This window comes from Equus asinus, chromosome 2 (genome assembly GCF_041296235.1).
Source record: "Equus asinus isolate D_3611 breed Donkey chromosome 2, EquAss-T2T_v2, whole genome shotgun sequence".
NCBI classification, from domain to species: domain Eukaryota; kingdom Metazoa; phylum Chordata; class Mammalia; order Perissodactyla; family Equidae; genus Equus; species Equus asinus.
The window spans coordinates 10,487,474-10,511,475 of NC_091791.1; the positions used below are offsets into that span (position 1 = coordinate 10,487,474).

Sequence of the window (24,002 nt, forward strand, 5' to 3'; positions counted from 1 at the left end):
AAAAGAAAAATCAGACACGTGTGGGGTTCATCCACAGGGATCCTGAGCGAAATCCACCTTTGAACCATTGCCTTTCTGACACTTGACTCTGAAGTAGAGATGTAGCAACATCGGGTAGCTCAATGTCAACAGATCCGACATCTGTTCTCGAAATTTACTTCAAATTGATATGGACTTCTGGAGTCTCTCGTGTGTGCACCGCAAAATGCTAAACTAGACCCAGGAAATGTGGTGATAAAAAAAAATGGCTATGGATGCCTTAAAAATAACTTCAATGAAATACTCCTCAAGAATTTGTCCATTTTTTTCTGCATATTTCGTGCTGCAGATATGTCTTTTTTCATTAAGATAGAAACTAACCTTTCGTAACCACAGAAAAGCAAATGAGGCTTGTTCAAAAATGCAGGTTCGTTGCTTTTCTTACTTCTTTGAGAAAAGTTAGCATATGCAGCTTGTATTAATGGGCGTGAGGAGCTGAGGTGGAGGGCTTTGATTTAATTTACCAGTTCTCAACTAGCTGAAGGGAATGGCTAAAAGCACAGATTACTAACTATTTGGTCATTTAGTGCAAAAAGCTCAAGAGATTTTGTGCTGACAGAGACAGTGGGAGATGAAATGACTTTTTTCCCCATAAAATGACAGAGGTGGTCATTATTGAGACTTACCACCCTTCATAGAGTTATTTGGAGAATTAAATGAGAAGAATCTAGATGAAATGCTTATTGTACTGACTGGCGCATAGTCAGCACCCAACAAGTGTCAACTGCTACAGCAATAAGATTATGATGATGACTATGATTATTCACTCTCCATCACTCACTGTCGCAAATATTTCACCTACGTTATCTCATTTGGTCCTTGTGACAACCCATGATGGTAGGGTTCCCTTGTCTTACAGAGAAGTAAACAGAAGCACTTAGAGGAAAATAACTTATCCAAGGCACCACTGTTATTTCCATTTCCCGGAGGGAGAAACCAAGATTTGGAGGAGGACAGACCTCGTTACTATCGTGACTCGGCTCTGTGCTACATTCTTCGCATCATGTATAGGAGACCCACCTGAGCAGATGACGCTGGCATCTTCCCCATGTCCGCAGTTGTGGCTGTTCCAGCCGTTGTGGGCGCAGCTCCACAGGTAGGACTCATATCCTGAGCAGCGCACGTCATCCAGGACGATCGGCCCCGAGCCCTGACCGAAACGGGCATTTCCTGGCGCTGACAGAGCTCGGCCACAGTCGAGCTGCCTGCACACCACGTTGGCGTCATTGATGTCCCAGCTGTCATCACACACGGTGCCCCACGAGCCTCGGTACAGGACCTCCACCCGTCCCTGACAACGGCCCCCTCCGTTCACCAGCCTCAGGGCCAAACCCGATTCGGTCCCTAGAGGAGAACACAGCATTTTCTTGCAGGTTCCTACTGAGAGACAGGGTCTCAGGCCCCTAAAGAATTCATAATTCTTCCCAGTAGACAAAGATCCCTGAGAGAATCACTATCAGGGGTGGACCCTTAACATGCCTAAGTTACAGTTCCTCCTGTTATACGGACACCGACTGCTCTTCCATAACCCAATCCATGAGAGCTTCTGAATTAAAAATACACAGGTCCTGGTTTGCATCCTGGAGAGGACCTAGAAACTACTCACAGGTTCCTTCACTGAGCACACAGGGGCAGAGCCCCAAGTCCTTTGAACCTGTGACTCATGAATGCTCATGCTGAAGAGTAGCCTGATGCCCCAGGATGTCCTAGCAGGAGCTCTGACATTGGTCCGGGGCTCTGAGGTTGCTTTGGAGAGCATTTCACAACTGGTTCTCCAGGCCCCACAGCTGGGTCTTCGAGGCCAGAATGGCCAGGGTCAGCACGGAGCTGTGCAGAGGGAGAACTGGCACTGTGGACATGACAGAGATCCCAGTGGACACTGACCCAAAACACACAGGTTCCTCAAGACCTCATGTTCAGACAGACTGCTCCCCTCTTTCTGGTACATGGACCAAGAAGGAGGCTCCCACTCAAGCCAGGCTCGCTGGTTCACATGGGATCTCCCTTTGCACAACATGCTCACAACACTCACTCTCACCCCATCCTCTAAAAGTTTCCCTGAATAAGAGTCACACCCTTGGTACACTCCGCATCATGAGCTTCAGAGAAGGACCCATATGAAACTATCCATTACCGACTGCAGCCGGAGTCTCAGTGCTTGTTATAGTAGTCCCTGCATATACAGATTGTAGAAGGGGAGACAAACAGAAGCTACAAAGTGAGGACTCCTCTGAGGGACTCAAGGACCGAAAATAAAGTAGAATCTTCCAAGGAGATGTCATTCAGGGCTTGAATTATATCTTGCTGGGTGACTTTGGAAATGTCAAGAAACCTGTTTAGCCTTGAGTTCGTCCACTCTAAAAGACTGTTTTTGGGGGCAATATCTCTGTGACAACCTATGGACCCTGATTCTGACCTTCCCACAGGGACCTATGCAGGGCTCCAGGGGTGGAGACAAAAGACTCTTCCCATCTCTATGCTTCTGATTGATTTCTCTTGTCTAATCATTGGCTTGCACATCTGGTATTGACATGTGTACCATCAGGATTCCCAGCTGATGCATGCTGACTCCTGGGCAGGGACCTTGGTGTGGAGGCTGTCCTTCCTCTTGTCCTAGGGCCAAAGATTCCCCAGAAGATGGGCAGTGACTTTCCTTCCCAAAGCTGAGCTGCCAGAACCTCAGGCTATATTGACTGTACCTCCCAGCGCTCCCACTAGAGGACCCGGGGGGGGTGCACGAGACCTCTGATACCCACAGGCTGAGGGACCATGGTTCCTCTATGTTGAGAAGGAACCAAGGTGGCCTAAGATGGGCTCAGGAAAGGGCACAGGCAAGGATGCTGGCCCAGCTGGTTTGCACCTGCCTTTCCAGGCCCTGCAGCCAGAGACCCAGCACCACAGCCTGGCCAGGGGTCAGCATGCATCATTCAGACCACAGGGCTGGGCACTGAGCATGGGCAACAGGACCTCCTTGGAGACAAGACTCCAACCTCCACCCTAGAGGTCCTTGGAGATGCCTCTGCAGCTTGATTCCTTCCCAACCTCAGGGACATTGTCCATGGAAAGGATACCCATTCAGGCCTGAGGCCTTGTTCAGAGGGCTCCCCTTTGGGAGCGGAGTACTCCCACCTCTTACACCTTCAGCACCCCTTCTGGATCAGAGATCACCTATGGGTGAAGTGGAGTAATGAGCCCAACATGGATTCCACAGAACAAACACTACCTTCCACAGTAGCTGTCAGGGGTACCTCTGTAGAAATCAAAGAACCTACAAAGTGAAGAAAAGAAGAGGTCACTCAATGCTGCCCCTCATTCAAGGAGCGCTGGCCCTCTGCTTCCTCAGCTCTGAAGCAAGAGGTAGATGCAGAGATCCAGAAGCCCCGCCCACTCCTACAAGCCTATGTTTCTTTCTTATGAAACAGAACTCATCTCTTGGTCATTTTGCCAGCCCTCGTTCAATGCTGAGATGCCACCAAGGACATTCTTGGCTCCTGTCATCATCCTCCCGCCTCCTCTGCTTTCACAGTCACCATCCAAAAACTCACCCCGTTGATTAACACCCTGCCTGATTCACAAGATTGGACTTCAAATACTAACTGCCTACTTCTGTGGCTCAAACACACCCCAAATGACAAACGTCTACTGTCGCTGAGATATCCCTGAAAGGTGGTACCAACTAGGAAGGATGACAGTTTCCAAAAACGCAGCCTCAAATGCTGAATTAAACCTGCTCCAAGTGACAGCTTGGAGGGCCACATTCTCTTGGGAAGCCCATACTCCTGTGGTGGTTGGATTACCAGGGTCACATCCTGTGCATGGCAGCGTGTGCACAACCCAGGCCACATGGCAAATGCCAGAGGTTGCTCTAAAGATGGACAGTTTAACTACAAACTACCCCTTGGGGCACACAACGGGCAGTATCCTCAGAGGTTTCTTTGTGGCTTTAAGGACCCCTTGGTGCCTCAGTGCTGACAGGACTCTGAACCAGGGAGGAATGCAGCACTGGGATTTGCTTGGTTGAATCAGGGAGAATTTCTCTTTATCGCCGAATATGTAAATATCTATTGCTTGTCATGTAATCCTCAGTATTGAGAACACACTGGTTACTCCTCATTCCGATTCTGGTATAGACTTAAGTGTTAAGGACCAGAAGTCCCCCATCCTTCTCCCCTCCTTTAAAAGGAGGAGAAAGGGCCCCTTAGGAAGGCATTGGGTCATCTCAGGACAGGGACGGCCATGATGCTGCTCATCGGAAGGTGTCCTCTGGGTGATTGTATCGGCAAGTTCTGAAGGGGACTGAGTTTGAAACCCGCCTCTACCACCTCCAGCTTTAGGAGTTCAGGCAAGTCACCTGCGCTCTCTGGGCCTCCATTGCTTTATCTGTGAAAAGGGACAGTAACACCTGCCCTCTAACCTCAAAGAAGACATGACTCAGAGTGGAGCATGTAAACTGCAACCCCGTTATGTGCATGTGCAGTGAGGATGAGGACAGCAGGAGCCCCTGTCCTCAGAGTGGCACAGGTGACAGCACGAGGCGATGCCTGCCCTACCTGAGCACACAACTCCAGCGTCTTCTCTGTGGCCACATTCATGGTTGTACCACCCGCTGTGGGGGCAGCTTGACAGGTAAGGCTCCCATCCCGAGCAGTACACTGCGCCCAGGAGAATATTCCCTGAGCCCTGACCAAAGTGGGCCCCACCCAGGGCTGACATTGAAAGGCCACAGCCGAGCTGCCGACAGATGACATCTGCATCCTGGGCATCCCAGCTGTCATCACACACCGTGCCCCAGTAGCCTTGGTACAGGACCTCCACCCGGCCCTGACAGCGGTCGCCTCCATTCACCAGCCTCACAGGCAGACCTGCATCAAAACAGTGAAAAGCCCTCGTCTTCTTGGTCTCCATCCCTGGTTTTCGCCTCCTGGCGCTGTCTATTCTCCTCCTTTCTAGACCCCCGCCCCGTCTCCTTCACTGACTTTTCTCCTCTCTCGGGACCATACGTATGGCTGCTCTCCCAAGCACTGTCTCAGCCCTCTTCTTACTCTATCTTTTCCCACTAAAGGACCTCATGTACTCTGAGAGCTCTCCAGGAAGAGGACCCCAAATCCACCTCTCCAGGGCTGATCAGCCCTGACAACCCCAGCCTTAACCTCTACACCAACATTGTCAACGCCTCCTGGATACCCCAGCCCACCACCCCATGCTCAACACAGATCCTCTCCTCCATTTCAGTCAACAACGTCACCGTGCTCCCCTTCAACTGTGCTGGAAATTAGCTTGTCATCTTTGATTATTCCTTCTCCTCACCTCTTAGATCCAACCTATCGCCAAGGTCGTCTTTCCTTTTATTCCCACCACCATTTTGCCAGGTTAGGCCTTCCTTCTCTTGAACTTGGTCTTCTCCAGGGGCCTCCCAGCTGATCTCCCTACCCTGGCCCCACCTTTCTCTAGTCCATTCACCTTCATTGATTCAACCAGCATTTGTGGAGGGCCTACTGGATGCCCATGCCCATGCTGAGATGATTTATCTGTCTCCCTCAGACTGACTCAAATTTTATCGTTAGAAAGTACAGATATGTTCCAGTCACTTTCCTGCCCCAAATGCCTCAATATACTCTCCACTCACATCAGGGTAAGCCAAAGATGACGTTCGTCCAAGACTGGGCCTTGACCTACCCTATCAACCCACCTGTAAGGGGCTTAGACATCCTGAGCTCCGCCCATGAAGATGACCACACCTAGGGAGTCAGCAGGTAACCTGTTCCTGTCTGACATGGTCCTGCTAAATCACCCTCACTGATTCTGCAAGGAAAACAGGCAGCAGGTCCTGAGGGATCCAGCCCAACATCTCGACAGAAGGAGCCAAATCCTCGCTCTGGCTTTTCACCCGTTAGTTTGAGGGTACGAGAGATTTCTGCTCAGGGAGTGACCAGAGAGGTTGGAATGGGATGGAAGATAAGGGGGCAGGTGGTTGCTGTGTCTCTTGTAAGAGGAGGGGTCATGGAAGGAGGGAGAGTAGGTACATTGGACTGTCTCTGGGGTATTCCCAAGGTGCATTTGGGCTTCCTCAGCCCTTCTTACTGTCCCTTTCTGGTCACTCCTGAGAATGCAGAAGAGCTCTCAGTTTCCCTGCCTCAGCCTGGCACTAGCTGGGTGTCAATCCCCAGAAAGCTGCCCCTCGAGTCTCTCCCGGGCAGGCTCTCAAGGCGTGCTCTGAAAGGTCAGGGTGTGGCGTCGACTCATTGAGCCAAGAACTCTCTGGCAGAGTCAGCTGTGCTAAGTGAGCATGTAAAGGACCCCGATATGTCAAAGTTGGAGTGAATGTCACACACTCTCACAGCAGAGAAGGAGGAGAGACGGATACATTTAGTAAGAATCACGCACGAAGGCAAAGGCACCTTTTCTGGGTTCGAATCTCTACCCGGACACTTACCCACCATGTGACCTTAGACATGTAACTATTGACAACTTACCTGACTGTGTCCCAGTTTCCCCATCTGCAAAATGGGGTCATAACACTACTCACATCAAAGTGCTGTTGGGAAGATTTCACGATAACAGCACTTCCTATGTGCATTAGTTGAGCCTTATGTGCCAGGCAGTGTTTTAAGTGCTTTTTAATACATTGATTCATTTGATATATGAAAATAATTTTGTGCAGGGTACACAGCAAGCCCTGGGAGGATGTCAGCTATCTTCAAGAAAACTGTCATTCACAGTGAGAAGAGGCACTGTCTCTGCTAACTGAAGCCAATGTCATGCAAGGGATGGATGGTTGGATGAATAGATGGATGGATGGATGAATGGATAGATGAATGAATGGATGGATGGATGGATGAATAGATGGATGAATGAATGGATGGATGAATGAATGGATGGATGAATGAATGGATAGATGAATGAATGGATGGATGGATGGATGAATAGATGGATGGATGGATGAATAGATGGATGGATGAATGAATAGATGGATGGATGGATGGATGGATGGATGGGAGGTGACAGAAGAAGGAAGAAGAATGAAAGATGGGACTGGCTGAGTGTTCGTCTGGGATGTGCCTAGGCTCTTGGCACCCCTTGACCCCTCCCTCTCCATCCCTGCTTTCTAAAGGGTAGGCACTTGCTCTGTGGCCAAGACTACACTAAGCCTCAACTAGCCAACAGCAGCAGCAGCAGAACTGGTGGACCCAGCCAACGAGCAAAACCCCGGGAAGACAAGGAAGGAGAAAGGTCTTACCATAGGCGGGAGTCTGGGGGTTCCACAGACCTAGAAAGAAACAAAACTCATCTTGGATAGGAGTGTCCACTATTGGTAAATGATCTACTGATACTGACTAGAGCTTCACCTCACAATCATGCCAGGTGGTGCTGTGGTTTGATCTTGGGTTTGTGTGCCTCCAGTGTTCTTGCTAAGGGTTTGGGGTTTTGCAATAGGAGATTAAAACAAGTGGGTTGGATACAAGATGCTCAATAATTTTAGATGTAATAGAGTACATGTGTCCATACCAGCCCCTCTAACACTACAGTTTATAGTCACAGGACGCAATCTATGCTCAGAAAGAAAGGCTGGACAAGACAGGCAGCTCAAGCGGGAGTCAGGGATTTTGGGGGGCTGTTGAATCACCCTCGAGTCTGAAATTTGAGTAGAGTCAGCATTGGGAACAGTCACTCCAAGGCCGCTTAAATAAGTTAATATTCGGATGTTAGATATCCTGTTCCTTCTGATCCATACCCTGAGAAATTTTCACTCTATCTTGAAGAAACACAAAATCTAGAGAACTCTGATCTTTACGATCAGTGAGGCCACACTAAAGCTCTCCACGCCTCCTTCTCTTCAGGTTAACCCTCAGTGTACTGTCATGTCTGTCAGACTCAATTTTAGTTTTTGAGTTTCTTTTTTTAAGCAGCTCTAACTATATTTGTGAAGATTGATAGTTCATGACTTTTACATATTTTGAAAGGTCTTACAAAGTTCAAAAAGAATATTTATTCAGGGGCCAGCCCCGTGGTCGAGTGGTTAAGTTCACGTGCTCTGCTGCAGGCAGCCCAGTGTTTCGTCGGTTTGAATCCTGGGCGCAGACATGGCACTGCTCATCAAGCCACGCTGAGGCAGCGTCCCACATGCCACAACTAGAAGGACCCACAACTAAGAACATACAACTATGTACGGGGGGCTTTGGGGAGAAAAAGGAAAAAAATAAAATCTTTAAAAACACCTACTCTAAAAAAAAAAAAAGAATATTTATTCATTAAAAACTGGAATGAAACTCATTCTATCTTACAGTCACTATATGGATTCATTGGATCCTTGTGTAAATCCAAGATACATTATGAGTTCTCAGTGATCTCATTTTCCTGTATCTTGAAACGTGCTTCTACTTCGTCATTCAAGGAAATAACTCATCTGTTATTAATTCATCAATTACTATTATTAAAAAAATATGATAAGAATATGGAAGAATGGGGGCATTGCATAGAAGGAAGATGAAATGGTGAAATAAACCATCATTCTTCAATGCCCAAAATATTGCATTATCTTTCAAGAAGGTATTTTTTTAAAGGCTGGAGAAATTGTCATTATAGTGTGCTTTTAGCTGTCATGAATGCAGTTAGGAATTCAGAATTTTCCATTGTCTGTTCACAATGGCAGAGAGAAGAAAATTGATGAAGGAAGATGTTTCACAATAGTTGGTGAAGCAGAAGAGGAATGCAAAGCGACAGAGAGCAGCACCCTGGATGCTGACGATAATGGTGAAATTGACTGTACACCTGAAATCTCACACTACGAAGCTTCAGATGACAATATCTCAGATGAATTTCCTCAGATCTAAGAATCAAGGAATCAGTAATATAATTCTAAGTGCAGAAATAAAACGTAGGGCTCTCGCCCACCTCAATGCAAAGGATCTCATCCATGATATTTGGCAGCATGAATGTGGACCACCGCATTTTGCTAAGGGACGTGCAATGGTTCACTTTCATCTTTTATGATGCTCATGTAGGGCAATCTCCTTAATGCAAGGAGATCTGCTATGTTTAAATTCTTACCAGAATTTCTAGGAAGGTTGCTTTCATAATCCTTTGTTTCTTGCTTCCTCATACAGGGAGGGCTAAGGCGTCTGAGAAACTTCTCAGCTACTATTGAAATGCAAGGCCAGCCAGGAGCAGCAGTCAGCGGTCAGAGACCTGAATCTCTCTCATGGAACCACAGGCCAGTGGGGTACTGGCTGTCAGAGAACTCCATCCCCTGTCTCTGCACCCTGAACGTGGGGTCCACAATGGACTCTTCCAGCTGCCCTGCTCCACGCTGTTGATGGCCATAAGAGGGCCATGGAGGCCAGGTGACTACACACCCTGAACATGAAGAAGCAATTCATAACAGAAACAGACAGCCAGGATATTCTTTCCATAGAGGCCACAAAACTGGAAACATCTGCACCAAAACACCCCCTCCTCATTTCTGATACACCATCCCCACTCCCAGATTCAAGGACAAGCTGACAGACAGGCCTGAGAGAGTCCTCCATTCAAAACTCTGCTATTTGAACACAGTACAGATGACACCATGCGACTCCCACTGACAGGCTCCAGGCATCTTGCTTAGTCACAGGGAAGTCAGTGTCAGAATCTGCATCAGATTCAGAAGCTTTGAGCTCCTGGGTCTTGACAATACTCATCCATAACACTAAACAGAACATTGAAATTGTCTCCGGTTGTGCTATGTCCATGCATTCAGAATAAACTCTTTTGCACAGATTTAGTGAGACCCACTTGTACTCTTCCAATAATCAACCACATAGTTGTAGATGACACTGGCTGCCATTTGGGGAATGGGGGTAAATCACCTGGAGAAAGAAGCTTCCACTTATTTGTTTTCCAGAAAATGGAAAGAGACTCTTCTCTGGCACTGGGGAATCAGTGTCCAAGAGAGTCAAGCTGTCAGAGGGACCAACTAGGAAAAGCCACAAGAGATCTCTCAAAATACTCCACAAAGATCTAGTCCCTTTCCAGGGGAGCTGGCACCTTTCCATCTGGACTCAGCCATTGCCCCAAATCTCCCAAAGCACCTATTGTGCACATTTGGACATGGTGCACCTTAGGGCTCTATTGGGGTAAGACTGAAGAGCTTTGCATTAAAAAAAAAGCAGAGTGGGGCTGGCCCAGTGGCACAGCCGTTATGTTTGCACGTTCTGCTTCTCAGCAGCCTGGGCTTTGCCGGTTCAGATCCCGGGTGCGGACATGGCACTCCATGGCACAGCATGCTGTGGTAGGCATCCCACATATAAAGTAGAGGAAGATGGGCACGGATGTTAGCTCAGGGCCAGCCTTCCTCAAAAAAAAGAGCAAGATTGGCAGATGTTAGCTCAAGGCTAATCTTCCTCCAAAAAAAAAAAAAAAGCAAAAGCAGAGTATCATCAACCTAACCAATATTTACTAGATGGGCCACTCCAGTTGTTCTGGAAGAGAAGCCTAAGAAGATCATGTAGTGACTCCAACAGCGCTCTGGAAAGTGCTCTGGAACTGAAGCAAATGTCTACTGAAGAGTTATTGCATCTTCGTGGCTGGTGAAGAGAATCCCATGTCTTGCTATTTATATGCACGGTCTCATTTAATCCTTCCCCCAACCCCATCCTCACTTACACCTGAGGACACTGAGGCACAGATGCTATAAAGGTAGCCCAAGGACACCCAGACCCCAACTCTACTGTCCATGCTGTTACCTATCATCCTGTGCTGCCTTTTGTCACAGCCGCTGCCTGCTCCCAGGCACTCCTTGTAGTCCTTGCAAGGCAGGTGGTCCACGCTAATCTACTTTCCATAAACTCGCCAAATTCAGTTTTCAATGGGAAGTCACCTGGCGGCCTTCACTAAGACTCCAGCAGTGACAGTGACTCCCAGAGAAACACTCTTCCTTCCTGCTCTGTCTGGCTCACTCCCACACCGGCTCTGGACCTCAGTTCACCTGTGACGTTCTCGGGACTGCTCTCTCTGATGGCTGATCAACGGTTCCAGCACTGATCACAGCTCTGATTGTAACTGAGTGATCAGCTGATTAGTGTCTGTCTTTCCCTTAGACCCTAAGTCCCTGAAGGCAGGGAACATGATCCCCTGAAACAGCACAGAGCGAGCCCATGCTGTGGTCTCTCCTGCTTAGAAGCGTCCTGGGAGGACTGGTTCTGCCAAATGAGGTGACAAGGAGATCAAGGCCATTGTGAAAGGCATGTCAAGGTTAGCAATGTACTTGTGGAAAAGCCTTTCTATCGACAAGTCTGAGCTACAACGTAACCAAGAACCATTTGGGAAAATGTGAAAAACCTAAATTCAGTTGACATTGAGGCAAATATAGGCATTAAGAAAAAATAAGTAACAGCAAGTAGCTCTTAAAATATATGCACATATCTTCTGTCACTTCCTTTGGAAACTCTTGGCAAAGTCGTGCTTCCATAGTTACATCACAAACATGAAACCTGCATTCAGTCCGGGGCCAGGCAGCTCGGGTGGTCAATGTGTGGTCTACAGAGCGTCCTTATTCTCAGTTATGTGAAAATGCAGATTCCTGAGCCCCACCTCAGCCCTCCCAATCAGCGTCTCTGGAGGGGGATGAGGAGAATTCCAAGGACTTGCATTCAAACAAATGCCCTAGCTGATTCTGATGAGCACTCAACGTTGAGTCAGTGGGGCAGCCTCGGGGGCAGAGATCTTAGGAAAGACATGTGGCTGGGCAGAGGCTGGCATGGAGGCCCCGGACCTGTCTTCTGGTCAGCATGGACCTTCATAAGGAAGGGGCTGAGGGCCCAGGTGGACCCCGTCAGAGGAGGTCCTTCCTGTCCTACATCTAAAACCCAGCAGGTTTCTCTGCAGCAGCCCCTCCTGAGTCCTTGGGGGTGGCCTTGGGTCCCACAACCTCCCAGTCCCAGAGTTTAGTTACCAGTTGGCGTCTGTGTCTCCCTAGAAGTGGTTTCCATGGTGTTTCCCACTGTTGCTGAAAATACAAAGAAAAAGAAGCCAAATGAGAGCTCCTCTGAAAACAAGCAGGAATCTGACCCCCTGCTGATTTGAACAAAGGAGGGGCTCCTCACACTGCACCTTGGAGCGTTTGCTGGGCCTGTCCCTCATTAAGTAACTCTTGCAGTGAATATGGACCCATCTCTGACCACACGGCAGGCGCTGCACTCAGAGTCCGGCAGAAGAAGGGACCCGCCACAGGGGGAAGGCTCAGTCCTCCAGAGCTCAGAGCCACTCAGCAGCTGGACTTGGTCACCCACCTCTGAGGAGCCCAGAGAAAAGGGAGAGGAGGACTCTCGGAGCGAGCACTTGTGGGCAGGAGGGGCCCAGAGGGGAGAGGAGGTTTCATCTAGGCTTGGAAGAAGGTAGAGACGTGTCAGGAAAAATGGGTTGAAAGTATGGTTGCCAGATAAAATTCAGAACACGCAGTTAAATTTGAATTTCAGATGAATGACTACTTCTTCACTATAAATATATTGCAAATATTATGTGCGATATACTTAAGAAAACAATATTTTTATCTGAAATTCAAATTTAATTGAGTGTATTGCATTTTTTCAAGTATTTTTTAAATTTTATTTTATTATTATTTTTTATTTTTATTTTTTGATGAGGAAGATTGGCTCTGAGCTAACATCTGTTGCCAATCTTTCTCTTTTTGCTTGAGGAAGATTATCACAGAGCTAATATCTACGGCAACCTTCCTCTATTTTGTTTGTGGGACACTGCCACAGCATGGCTTGATGAGCGGTATGTAGGTCCACGCCCGGGATCCAAACCTGTGAATCCCAGGCCACCAAAACAGAGCATGTGAACTTAAGCACTCTGCCACCGGGCTGGCCCCTGTATTGCATTTTTATTAGCAATCTCTGCCTACACTGGATGAGAGGCATCCCAGAGGTGGCAGCAGACAGGAAGTTCTCTTGACTGACCTTTACGTATCCCCCTAGCCAGATGGACCAGGGCTCTCCATCCTCTCTGTAAACCCCTGAATCCTGGGGCTCGTAGGCTAATTTCTAACATGCTCAGCAACTTCTGCTCCAACCAACTAAGCTGTGTGATCAACTGGAGGCAGATATGAGTCCCAAACCTGTTTACGCCAGTTGTACTTGGCTTTAAATTAAATAAAATATTAAATTGATGAAATATGGGTACAAGAAGAAAGACACTTTTCTATGAAAGTAAGGCCTAATGCTTTGGAAATAAAATCAAGATGTTAAAAAGAAATCAGGTGAGTGAGACAGCAAAAAGTAGAAGAAAGACGTAAAACAAATAGGGGAACTTCTGCGCTCACACTTCTTTGCAAGCGTCTTTCACTTCATGCTCCACTTTAGAGAAACTGAAATTAGAAATTAGAGATACGCAAAATCGTGTGGTTTGTGCGAGAAAGACATTGCAGACCTGCCGAAGACCCCACTGAGCTAGAGCCGCCGGCCACACGTCGGCGAGTCACAGCACGCTGACGTTCTAAGTTAAAACAACGCGTATGTATCATACTTTATGGTTCCTCATTTTAAACGACATTTTGAGTAAGCGGCCAACAGCCTGTCCCAGTCACATAAGAAAGGAGCTCCTTTAGAGCAACGGTTCTCAAAGCGGGTTCCATGCCCAGCAGCGCCAGCCCACACCTGGGAACTTGTGGAAAAGGCCTATTTTTAGGCCTTCCTCGGACACAAGTCAGGAACTCAGGAGGTGGTGCCGACAATGTGTGTTTTCACAAGCACTCCAGACGATTCTGATACAAACTAAAGTGTGAAAACTGCTGTCCCGCAGCCTGTGTACAGGAAAAGTAACAGCAGTTCCGAGAGAGCGGGAAGGAACAGCTCCTTCCGCCCGTTCCTGAGCACCTACTGGATGCCCGACTCCACCCGGCAGGGGACAGTGAGATCACGTGACGCCCCCCACTGTCCTGGGGAAATTCGCTCCAGTGGGTGAGTCATCCGAGTCAGCAGGTAGAGGACAGGGGATGAAGGGCTCCAGTGAGGGGCGTCCAGGAGTCCAGCGGGGGACCCCATGTGAGGTCCTGGCATCACACCAGACGGGAGCCGGCAGAGGGGAAGATGTGGGTTAACACAGGCTCTGAGGAAGCAGAGACACTGTGGATGAAGCTCTCCTTCAAAATATTCTAACAGGAATAAAAATACCAACTCTATACAAAGCTTCCTGGCCGCCTCCTGGCAGATGAGGAGATGAACCAGGTGTCTGGACGGAAGGACTGAATATGGAAATGTCAGTCGCCCTAAACAAATTCACAGCTTTAATATAATTCCCATTGCAAAGCTTTTCTTTGATTGGTTGCTTCTTTAAAAAGTGATTTTAGGGGCTGGCCCAGTGGCATAATGGTTAATTTCAGCACACTCCACTTCAGTGGCCCCAGGTTTGCAGATTCAGATCCCAGGCACAGACCTATCAACGCTCATCAAGCCAGGCTGTGGCGACATCCCACATCCAAAATAGAGGAAGATGGGCACGGATGTTAGCTCAGCAACAATCTTCCTCAAGCAAAAAGAGGAAGACTGGCAACAGATGTTAGCTCAGGACCAATCTTCCTCACAGCAAAAAAAAAAAAAGATTTTACAGTAGTCACCATTCAAAAAGTTAGTATTAGCCTCAAAATATTACAAATAAAGCTATAAAAATTAAAATATAGAAATAAATTTTTAGATATTTACATCACACCAGAAAGCAAAATAATTTTCAGAAACAAAGAATTAGATATCTTTTTTAAACACACAGAAATAAAAAAAACTAGTTAAATGTTTATCCAGTTTCTATAAGAAGTTTCTAGAATTAAAATCCACTAAGGAAAACAGCAATAAATTTAATTTCGTGAAAATATAAAATATTTATGTGGAAAAATTCAAAATCCAAATTAAAAGGCAAACAACAAACTGGGAAAATACTTGTCATCAATATAATGAGCAAAGTACTAATATCCAAATTATAGAGAGAGTTTACATAAATCAACAAGGAAGACACTAACCTTTCAAACAAATGGGACAAAGGATACAAACAGACAATTCAAGGAAAAGGAATATAAGTGGCTTAAGATGTTCACTCTCACTATAAGCAAAGAAATGCAAATTAAAATAACTGGGTGCCATCTTTCATCCAGCAATTCAGCCAAGATTTTTGAACAATAATATTCGGAACTGGAGAAGGTGTAGAAAATTGCCACTCTTGTTTTTTACTGAGAATGGAAAGAACTGGCGTGTTTCTGGAAAATCATTTATCAGTGTATTTTAAAAGCCTTAAAAATGATCAACTCTTTGACTCAGTAATTCCACTTCTAAGAATCTAGCGAAAGGAAATAATTTCTAGAATGTGAGCAAAGATGCACGGGCAGGGATGGTCTTCACGGTAACCTCCATATAGAAAGAACCTGAAACGGGTGGAGGAGCTGGGGAGAGGTTGGTCTAAGGACACCAACTTCCAGCAATGAGGTGGATAAGCTCTCGGGATCTAGCGCAAAACACGGTGGCTGTGCTCGACAACATTGTACTGGACAACTGAAAGGTGCTGAGAGAGCAGAACTTAAACGTTCGCATTAAAACAGATCAATATGTGAGGTGCTGCATGTGTTAATTACTGGGATGTGTACTTACAGCACAGTGTGTACGTATCTCAAATCACCATGAGGTACGCTTTAAATAGCTTACGATTTTGCTGATTATATCTCAATAAAGTGAAATTTTTTTTAAAAAAAAAGAAGAAAACCTGAAACAACTTCAATGTCCGAAAATTGTGAATGGCGTGCTAAAATGTTCAGAATATAAAGATAAATCAGAGGAAAACTGTATATTTAGTGATACCACTCACGTACATATAACTTGAAAGAAACACAGAGTTGAACAACGGCAGTCTCGCGTGACAGGAGGGCGGGTGATGGACCTTTTCTCTGCATTTCTCTCCAGCTCCTACCTTTCCTCCGCTAACCGTGCAGCGACAGCGTGGTTTGAAGCTGAAGGTGGGAGGTGGCGTTGGGGGTGGTGTAGGAGGCAGATTCTTTCAGGGTGGGGAGGAATGTTGCTTGTAGGCTCAAGGAAAAGACCAAGGGGAAAGGGAACCAGAAGATAAAGAAAGAGCAGGAAGCTAGTGGTAGAGAAAGCAGAGAGCGAGAAGAGGAGGGAGAGAGGAGAAGGTTGGGGGGGGGGAGGAACCGGTATTTTTGATTAATTACCACTTTCCAGGCTTTGAGCCAAGTGCTTGACCGGTCCTGTCTTATTTAATCTTCATAAAATGCTTTATGGTAGAATTATTACTCACATCTATTTTATGGACGAGAAATCCAAAGATTAGAGGGGTGGGACAACTTGTCAAAGGTCACACAGCCACTAAGTAGTGAGGCTCACATCTGAGGTCAGGTGCACTGACCCCACAGCAGCTGTGGGACGCAGCTCCACCACGCGGGCTCCCAAATTCAAGTTAAAACAAGGAGATTCCATTTCAACTTGTCAAAAAAGCAAACCATTTTGGAATAATGACATGCAGTGATGGAGACGATGTGGTTGACATTGTTCCTGATAATGTGTTTACCTCCCCATAAACTATACACTGCCGCACGTCACCTAACAGCAGGGATACGTCCAGAGAAATGCCAGGTTAGGGGATTTTGTCTGGGTGTGAACATCATCGAGTGTACGCACACACACCTGGATGGTATAGCCTACTACACACCTGGGTTCTATGGTGCTAATCTTATGGGACCACAGTCCCATACCTGGTCCATCATAGACGAAAATGTCACACGGCACCGGGGAGGGCTCACACCCTCTCTCCTGCCCTGGAAGGGGGACACTGGGGGGTTCAGGCTGCTGCATTAAATTCAGTGTGAGCCAGGCCCCCTGTTAGGCTCTTAGCCATGCAAAGTGTTGTACTGGGTACTGAGTGAGCAAGTCATGGTCCCTGCCCTCCAGGCACGCCCAGCACAGCAGGATCGCTAGAAAAATCCACAGACAGTTTGGTGCAGGAGTTAAGGTGCTGTGTTAAGGAATTATGACACTATGTGTGTGTCTGTGTGTATTTGTGTGTGTCTGTGTGTGTATGGATGTGTCTGTGTATGTGTGTGTCTGTGTGTGTTGAGAATATATGTCAGGGACAAATTCCTGGATGGATCAGTATCCCTGGTATTTAACAATAGCAGCTGGGGGCTGGCCTTTGGCTGAGTGGTTAAGTTCTTGGGCTCCTCTTCAGCAGCCTGCCCTGGGTTCACCGGTTAGGATCCTGTGCGTGGACCTACCGAACCATGCTGAGGCAGCATTCCACATAGAAGAGCTAGAATGATCTATGACTGGGATATACAACTATGTACTGGGGCTTTGGGGAGAAAAAAAAGAGGAAGATTGGCAACGGATGTTAGCTCAGGGCCAATCTTCCTCACCCAAAAGCACAAAAAAGATAAAAACAGCAGCCGGATTTAGCCAGGTGAAGTGGGGGGAGGCGAAGACTGAGCTCCAGGCAGACGGCGAAGTGCGCGCAGTTCCCACAGCCGGAGGCTAGGTTTGGAGCACCTGAGGTTGCTGTGTGCTGCAAGATAGTGAGCTGCAAGGTGTCCCGGGAAACAGGCAGAACCAATAAAACCCCAGGGTGGAGAGCAGCATGGGACACGGGGGGAATGATCCCAGGCGGGTGTGCACGGCAGGGTGTGGAGAGACGCGCGGCCGCAGAAGACGGGCGGGTGGGGCCGCGGGGCAGGGTGCCAGGCTGCGCGCAGGGCCTGAACCCGAGTCTGCTCCACCGCCTTTCTCCTCCTCCCTGCCATTCGGCACCTAGCGACTGACTTACGTAACGCGGGGGGAGTTTGCGCAATAACGAGCAGTTCAAGGAGAGATCAGAAGTCTGTGTGGACCCGTCACTTAAGGGAATCAGAGGCGCGCCCTCAATCCAAATGTCACCCCAGTAAAGACGTTCTCACACTGCCCGAGTCTCTCCATTAGATTTTCTCCTTTATTTTAAGGCACTAGTCATGGCCAAAACCCCTGATAAACTGTGGGAAGCGTAATGTTGAGGATGACCAATATGCTAGGAATTCGTTTGTAAGCAATTATTACTTTCTCATCTTGCAAAACATTGGCCTTGAAGAAACAGGACCGAGGGAAGTCAAGTTAAAAACTCTTTTAGAATAACTTTATAGTTATAACTTGCAGAATGAGTACTAAACCTCAGAGAGTCCCCGAATACCCCTCCCCAGTTTCCCCGAATGTTAATGTCTCACATTACCGTGGGGCATTTGTCACGACTATCAAACCAACACTGGTACATTCCCACTAACTAAACCCCAGGCTTTGTTCGATTTCACCAGTTTTTCCTTTTTCTGTTCCAGGGTCTAATCCAAGATACCAGTTTGCATTTAGGAAGTTGTGTTAGGATAAGACATCGGGAAAGTGCCTAGAAGAGGAACAATGGCCTGTTGGTGGGCACCCACTATGTGCCAGACGCTGCCTGGGTGACCTCATTTCTACATGACCCTATGAGGTTGGAACACAAGCCCATTTTACAAACGAGTAAACTGAGGCTTGCAGAGGCCCCAGAGCTGATAAGCGGCAGAGCCAAAGACACAGCTAGGAGCAGCAGGAGTTCCACCGCCCCGCCTGCCCTGCACAGGCCTGGGCGCACTGACTTTTCTGAAGAGTTTGTGCAGAGACCAGAGCTGAGAAGCGTGCCTGCTGCCGCGGTTCGCCCAGCACGAAGCTCCCCGGGCTCCAGTGCTGAGCTAAACACCACAGTTCATCCCCTCGGCTCTCTGCAAGGAACAGCGAGGGAAAAAGGCCGTAACTGCTCCCGAATGCCAGCTGACCTCCAGCTTCAAGTCCTGGCCCAGCTGCTCACCAGCTGCTGACCTTGGACAAGGCATGTAACCTTCTGAGCCTCAGTTTCCTCATCTGCAATGTGGAAATAATGATACCTAACTCTGGGTTGTTAGCAGATCTAGACAAGAGACTGTGGGCCCGCGTTGGGCTGAGTACCAGGAACCCAGGAAGCACTTTGCACAGGGCTGATTCCCCCCTCCACACGGCACATTCAGGCACACGTGCGTGTGTGTGCGCGTCTGTGCATGTGCACGCACAGAGCATCACAGTGAAACCTCAAGGTCCCCCAACACAGGCACCGCTGCCTTGAGCCCCTTTGCAGACGAGGACGGGGCAGTCCCTGTGCTTTAGGGACTGACAGGAATCCCAGGTCACCTAGAGCCAGTGCAAGGCCAGGGACTAACTTTCTAAAGCTGGAGCCAAGAACACTGCCTCTCGTTGTCAAATATTTTGATGGAGACACACTCTCCAGCCCCCAGACCGCCCAGCCTGTACCCGCTGACATCCTCCTGACAAGGAAGGAAGGTGGGCAACGTCTGCCAGCTGGCCCCCCGGTGTCACCATGATGCACACGCCTAACACACAGTGCAGGCCTGCTCCCCATCACCAGGGCCTCAAGGGTTGGGTTTGGCATGCTGCTTCCGTGAAAGCAATTTCCCAAACAAACTTTTATCTTCAGAGCTTCCCCTACAAAGAAGCCTGGGGGTCGGAGTGAGAGGTCTGAAAGTTATCTGGAAATTAGGATACTTCCACCCTGTCTTCCAGAATTCGTGAATGTAGCAAAAGATGACACCAAAGAAAAAGTTGGAGCGAGTGGAAGAGAAGAAGGAGGGAAGAAATGAACAAAGGAAAGGAGGGAGGGAGGGAGAGAGAGAAAGAAGGAGGGAAGGAAGAAAAAAGGAGGGACAGAGGGAGAGAGATGGGGAGGAAGGGAAGGAGGGAAAGAGATGCTGGAGGCCAGACAGATGAGAGACAGAAAATCAGACAGAGATAGAGAGAGACCTAGGCCCACTGGCCAATCGTGCTGTTCATTTGGTATCTCGGTAAAAGACACTGAGATTCAACAGTCGCACTGATTAGCCTATGGCTCTTTCATGTACATTTTATCCCTTGAAACTCTAGGAACACAAGGACATGGTTGAGTTACTGAGCTCCAAATGGTTTGTCTAAAGCAGCGAGTGACAGACGCAGACTTGGAATTCTTATGGTCTTGTCTGTGATCAGCTACTTGACCTGATTTTCGTCAGTAAATATTAATTATCAAGCCAGACACACCTGCAGAAAGAAGTCACATAATGAGCATTTACTGGGGCTCTTTTCTGCTGATTTTTACAGTGCGCAAACTATGCGCTTAACCAATTATGGCGAAGTTTTAGAGCCTCATAATAATATACACAAACTTTCCTTTAACTTCAAGAATTTTTCTAAGACCAATCAATCATTTCTTTAGTTGAGTGACTCACTGACAACACTGACATAATGATTGGCTTTTTCTAACTACACCTGTTGTATTTCCCAGCCAGAAACAAAATAAAAAAGAGCCATTCCTTGTAAATCCTTGCAATTACAATTATCAGCAAAGAATTGCCTCTTCTTGATGCAAAACTCCCCTTGGAATAGAATGTCTAGAACCAAGGAACAATTAGACATGATCTGAAATTAATGAATATAATAATTAGACATAGTACCTGTAGATAGAACTTGACCCAACAAAAGACAAATTTCAAGGATGACTGTGGAGATCCCCATTTTGCTGGGTTCTTCTCAATCTGAGTAAAAACACCTTGACATTTATAGTTTCCTAGCTGGAAGGAGGCGTGTTCTCTGGGTGAGGCGGTATATTTCCATTGCTGCCATAAATCAATATAAAGGAAGTGAGAGACCTTGCTAACAATTGATGGCTAATCTGTGGGAACAGCTTAGGTGTGTTTGAATGGTTGTCTTATGAACCATCTGGCTAGTCCCCAACAGCAAAAGCACTGCCATTAGTGATACAATTTCCAGCTTCCTTCTAGGTGAACCTCGAAGACTCACAAGTGCTCCCTGAATACTGGCTTGATTTTAATCTTGGAGAATTTGAATTACCTTGTGGGAAATCAGCCCCAAGGTTGGGGACAGAGCAGGATGTGGGCTGCTGAGCAAATACAGGACATGGTGCCAAGGGGAACAGCATCTCTGTGGAATGACTTGTCCTGGCAGGGCATGATCTCGTTGGCCCCTGGCCTTGGAGAAATGAGGATGGCATTAGTGCAGGCACGACTGGAGAGTAGAAGCCATGAGGGAGAAGGCCATGGGTTCCATGGGCCTGTCCTAACTTTGGCCCCATCTTCTGGAGCTCACACTACTTCCATAGCACAGGAGCTGAGAAACACGTGACCTCAAACCGAACCACCTCCAACCATTTCACAGGCTCTGATTTCTTGCCCGAAGCATTCACATTGTATGACACTGGGAGCTTGGCAAAGCCACAAATCCTGCCCCCGACCTCCTCCTACCTTGCACACAAGCCCTCTCCTTGGGTTTGTTCTGTAGATATCACTTTGCCCTTTGGGACCCCTGTCTCTATCACCAGACTCTGGCAAACCCCCTCCAATCTACCAAGAAGGTTGCCTGTCCTTTCCCTTTATCCAGCTGCTCTTGGTGGTTGGTAACTTGTGGTTAGAAGCACACGGCTCTGCAGGACTTGCCTCTGTTGTCCTGGCCTGGATGAGCGAGGTGTCTGGCCTCTCAGCTGAGACACCCAGGCAACAGGTGACACCTGGGCTTCCTTGACATGAGCTATTAACCCGTAGTCTCCTGGTGCTTCATTCTGGAAGGATGGCATGAACCCAGGCCTTGTCTCAGCCACCAACCAGGATTTAGGGCTGGACATCTGCAACTGTCTTCATCCAGACGAAAGCTACATGCAACCTTGGATTTCTTTTTCAATCCTACAAGTCTTTCTGTTGTTCCCATGTTGCTCTTCTCCCCTTGGTGAGATCAGGCACGTTTCCGCAGGAGAGCCCCATTGTTTTCAGTCTCCTACTGTCAGTCCAACGACTGATAAGTATCAGGGGACAAGAGGACAGGGATACCCGTCTGCTGGGGAGTGCCTAGGACAGAGCGCACACTGATTCCTCTTATGGGGGGTTGTGATTGTTTGGTTCCTGCAGTGCTGGGCTCAGAATGATTATGAAGCTGACCTGGGATCATCAAAAAGAGTGCCATGATAGATTAGTAATGTCTGCCTTGGGCACAGCAGAGAAAAGTAGGGGTAAGAATACTAAATACCTGCCAGGAAGAAGAGGGTAAAAATTGTCCTTCACCCTAGGAAGCACCCTGCCGAGTCTTGAGACAAACCTGCATGATGACAATCACGATAGGGGGTACTAAGTATTAATCCAAGTTGCTGTGGGAACATACAGAAAAAGCATCTAAATCAGATGGCACACGCAGGTTGCCAGAGAAGGTGACACCTAAACAGAGCCTTGAAATATAAGCAGGAGTCACCGGGTATCGCAGTGGGAAGCCCGGATGAGGATTGAGGAGCGACTTTCCAGGGCTGCGCAAGGAGGGAGGCCGGGAGCCTGCCTGCCAGGAGACCGCGGGTCAAGCCCCACCGATAGCTCCGCTCAGCTCAGCCCAGGAACATCCTTCTGGAGACCTCGGGGAGACCTCCCAAGGGCACAGCTTCTCCACTTTTGTCATTTTGGTGACCTGGTCTTCCCACTGTGATCAGCAGCAAAGATCCTAACACAAGGGCTTGTGAGCGTTTTGTTCAGAAGACACCAGGAGGAAGGAAGTGGAAAGAACCCAGCTGTCATTTCAAAGCCTCCTGAGAGGCATTCCAGATGGGAAAATGGGTGATGTCAGAGAAGCAGGAAGGAGGTGCGGGTCCTGGACATGTGGGACGAACACAATGGGGCCGAGGGCCGCCTGCCACCACGTGTGGGTCCTTCATCACCCGAAACTCCACCTTGTCCCAGTGCCCTTGTGTGGTTGACAAGGCCCTGTTCAGAGAGGTCTTCATCCTGTGGAGAGGTGGGCTCTGCGGGACCCCCATCCCACCCAGCAGCATCTGCTCCCTCTCAGAGGACCCGCCTTTCCCTGGCCCACTGGCTAGAAGCATCTGTGTCAACAGCACGTCTGGGTGGAAGACCAGAGCTCCAGAGCTCCATTGACTAACAAAAAACTGCCATTCAGAACAAGGGGAAGAAGGAAAAGCCTGTTAAAGCGCCTAGGCTTGGCCGCATTTCTGAAGGCCCTGCTGACCACCAGCTCTTGCAAACTCCAGGAGGCAGAGCCCTGCGCTGGACCTCGGCCCCGGAGGCACGGCCTTCACTGGGTAGAAACCCATACAGGGTTGCACGTGGCTTTGTTTTAAGCAGCCAGAACCCTTTCTTAAACTGAAATTCACCAGGAAGCACCAAACATCAAAGGTCAGCGGAGCCCCTCTGATTGTGGCAGGGGGTCCCCTGCCTGCTCAGCCAGCTCTTCCTCCTTTCTGTCCCCATCATCCTCTGGCTCCCCCCACGCCCCCAGCATCCCCTGAGGGCAGCCTGTGGCAGAGCTGAGAATTCCCTGATGGAGGCCAGCCCCACCTGTGCAGAACGGGGAACGGAGAGCCCCAGCGAGGCTCCTGGGGTCACCAGAGGCTCTGCCCCGATGTTGAGCTGGTGTCCCAGGCAGACTCCCAAGAGCAGGCAAATGCCCTCGACTTAGCTCGTCTCACCCGTTTCCAGACGTTGGCTCTGCCCACAGCCAAGAGCCCTGCCTGCCACCCTGGGAGGCTGAGCAACACAGGCCTCCACCACTGCGGTGTCTCTGGTCTCTGAGCCCCGGAGCCCGGGACCTGGGATAGATCAGGGCATTGAGCTGAGGGGGCGAGAGAGAGGACTGGGAGCCTCGGTGGGAAGGGTCGGGGGGCTGCAGCCTCTCCAGGCATCACCGTTTCCTTCGGGGCACTGGGTCCCAGAAGTCTGTGTGACCACAGCTCCTCTTCAGGTGTCGGGTTGACCCCCAAAATCTGCTCTGACCCTCGTTGATTAGCACACATTACTTGTTACCACTGTAACAACCCTTTAGGCTCTGTGTACATGATGCTCACAACGCCACTCGGCTTTGCCCTCAGAGCCTGACTGCCCAGCCAGCTTACAGGGACCCCCCACC

At 48.5% G+C, this 24,002-nt stretch overlaps 1 protein-coding gene across 8 annotated transcripts in view; it reads right to left on the reverse strand.

Annotated features, from left to right (window-relative positions):
* DMBT1 (deleted in malignant brain tumors 1) overlaps window positions 1–20,630 on the reverse strand; it is a 54,601-nt gene extending 33,971 nt beyond the window's left edge. The window contains exons 1-6 of one of the 8 annotated variants that reach the window (XM_070481563.1): window positions 20,543–20,630; window positions 11,969–12,022; window positions 7,277–7,306; window positions 4,590–4,901; window positions 3,263–3,307; window positions 1,060–1,383 (exon numbers count right to left, since the gene is read on the reverse strand). In XM_070481563.1, the coding sequence (XP_070337664.1) occupies window positions 1,060–1,383; window positions 3,263–3,307; window positions 4,590–4,901; window positions 7,277–7,306; window positions 11,969–12,022; window positions 20,543–20,603 (826 nt within the window). In that variant the 5' untranslated portion in view covers window positions 20,604–20,630. The remainder of the gene's footprint in view (window positions 1–1,059; window positions 1,384–3,262; window positions 3,308–4,589; window positions 4,902–7,276; window positions 7,307–11,968; window positions 12,023–20,542) is intronic. The other 7 variants (XM_044749403.2, XM_070481567.1, XM_070481558.1 and 4 more) reach the window with 7 other exon arrangements.
* Between the last annotated feature and the right edge of the window lie 3,372 nt (window positions 20,631–24,002).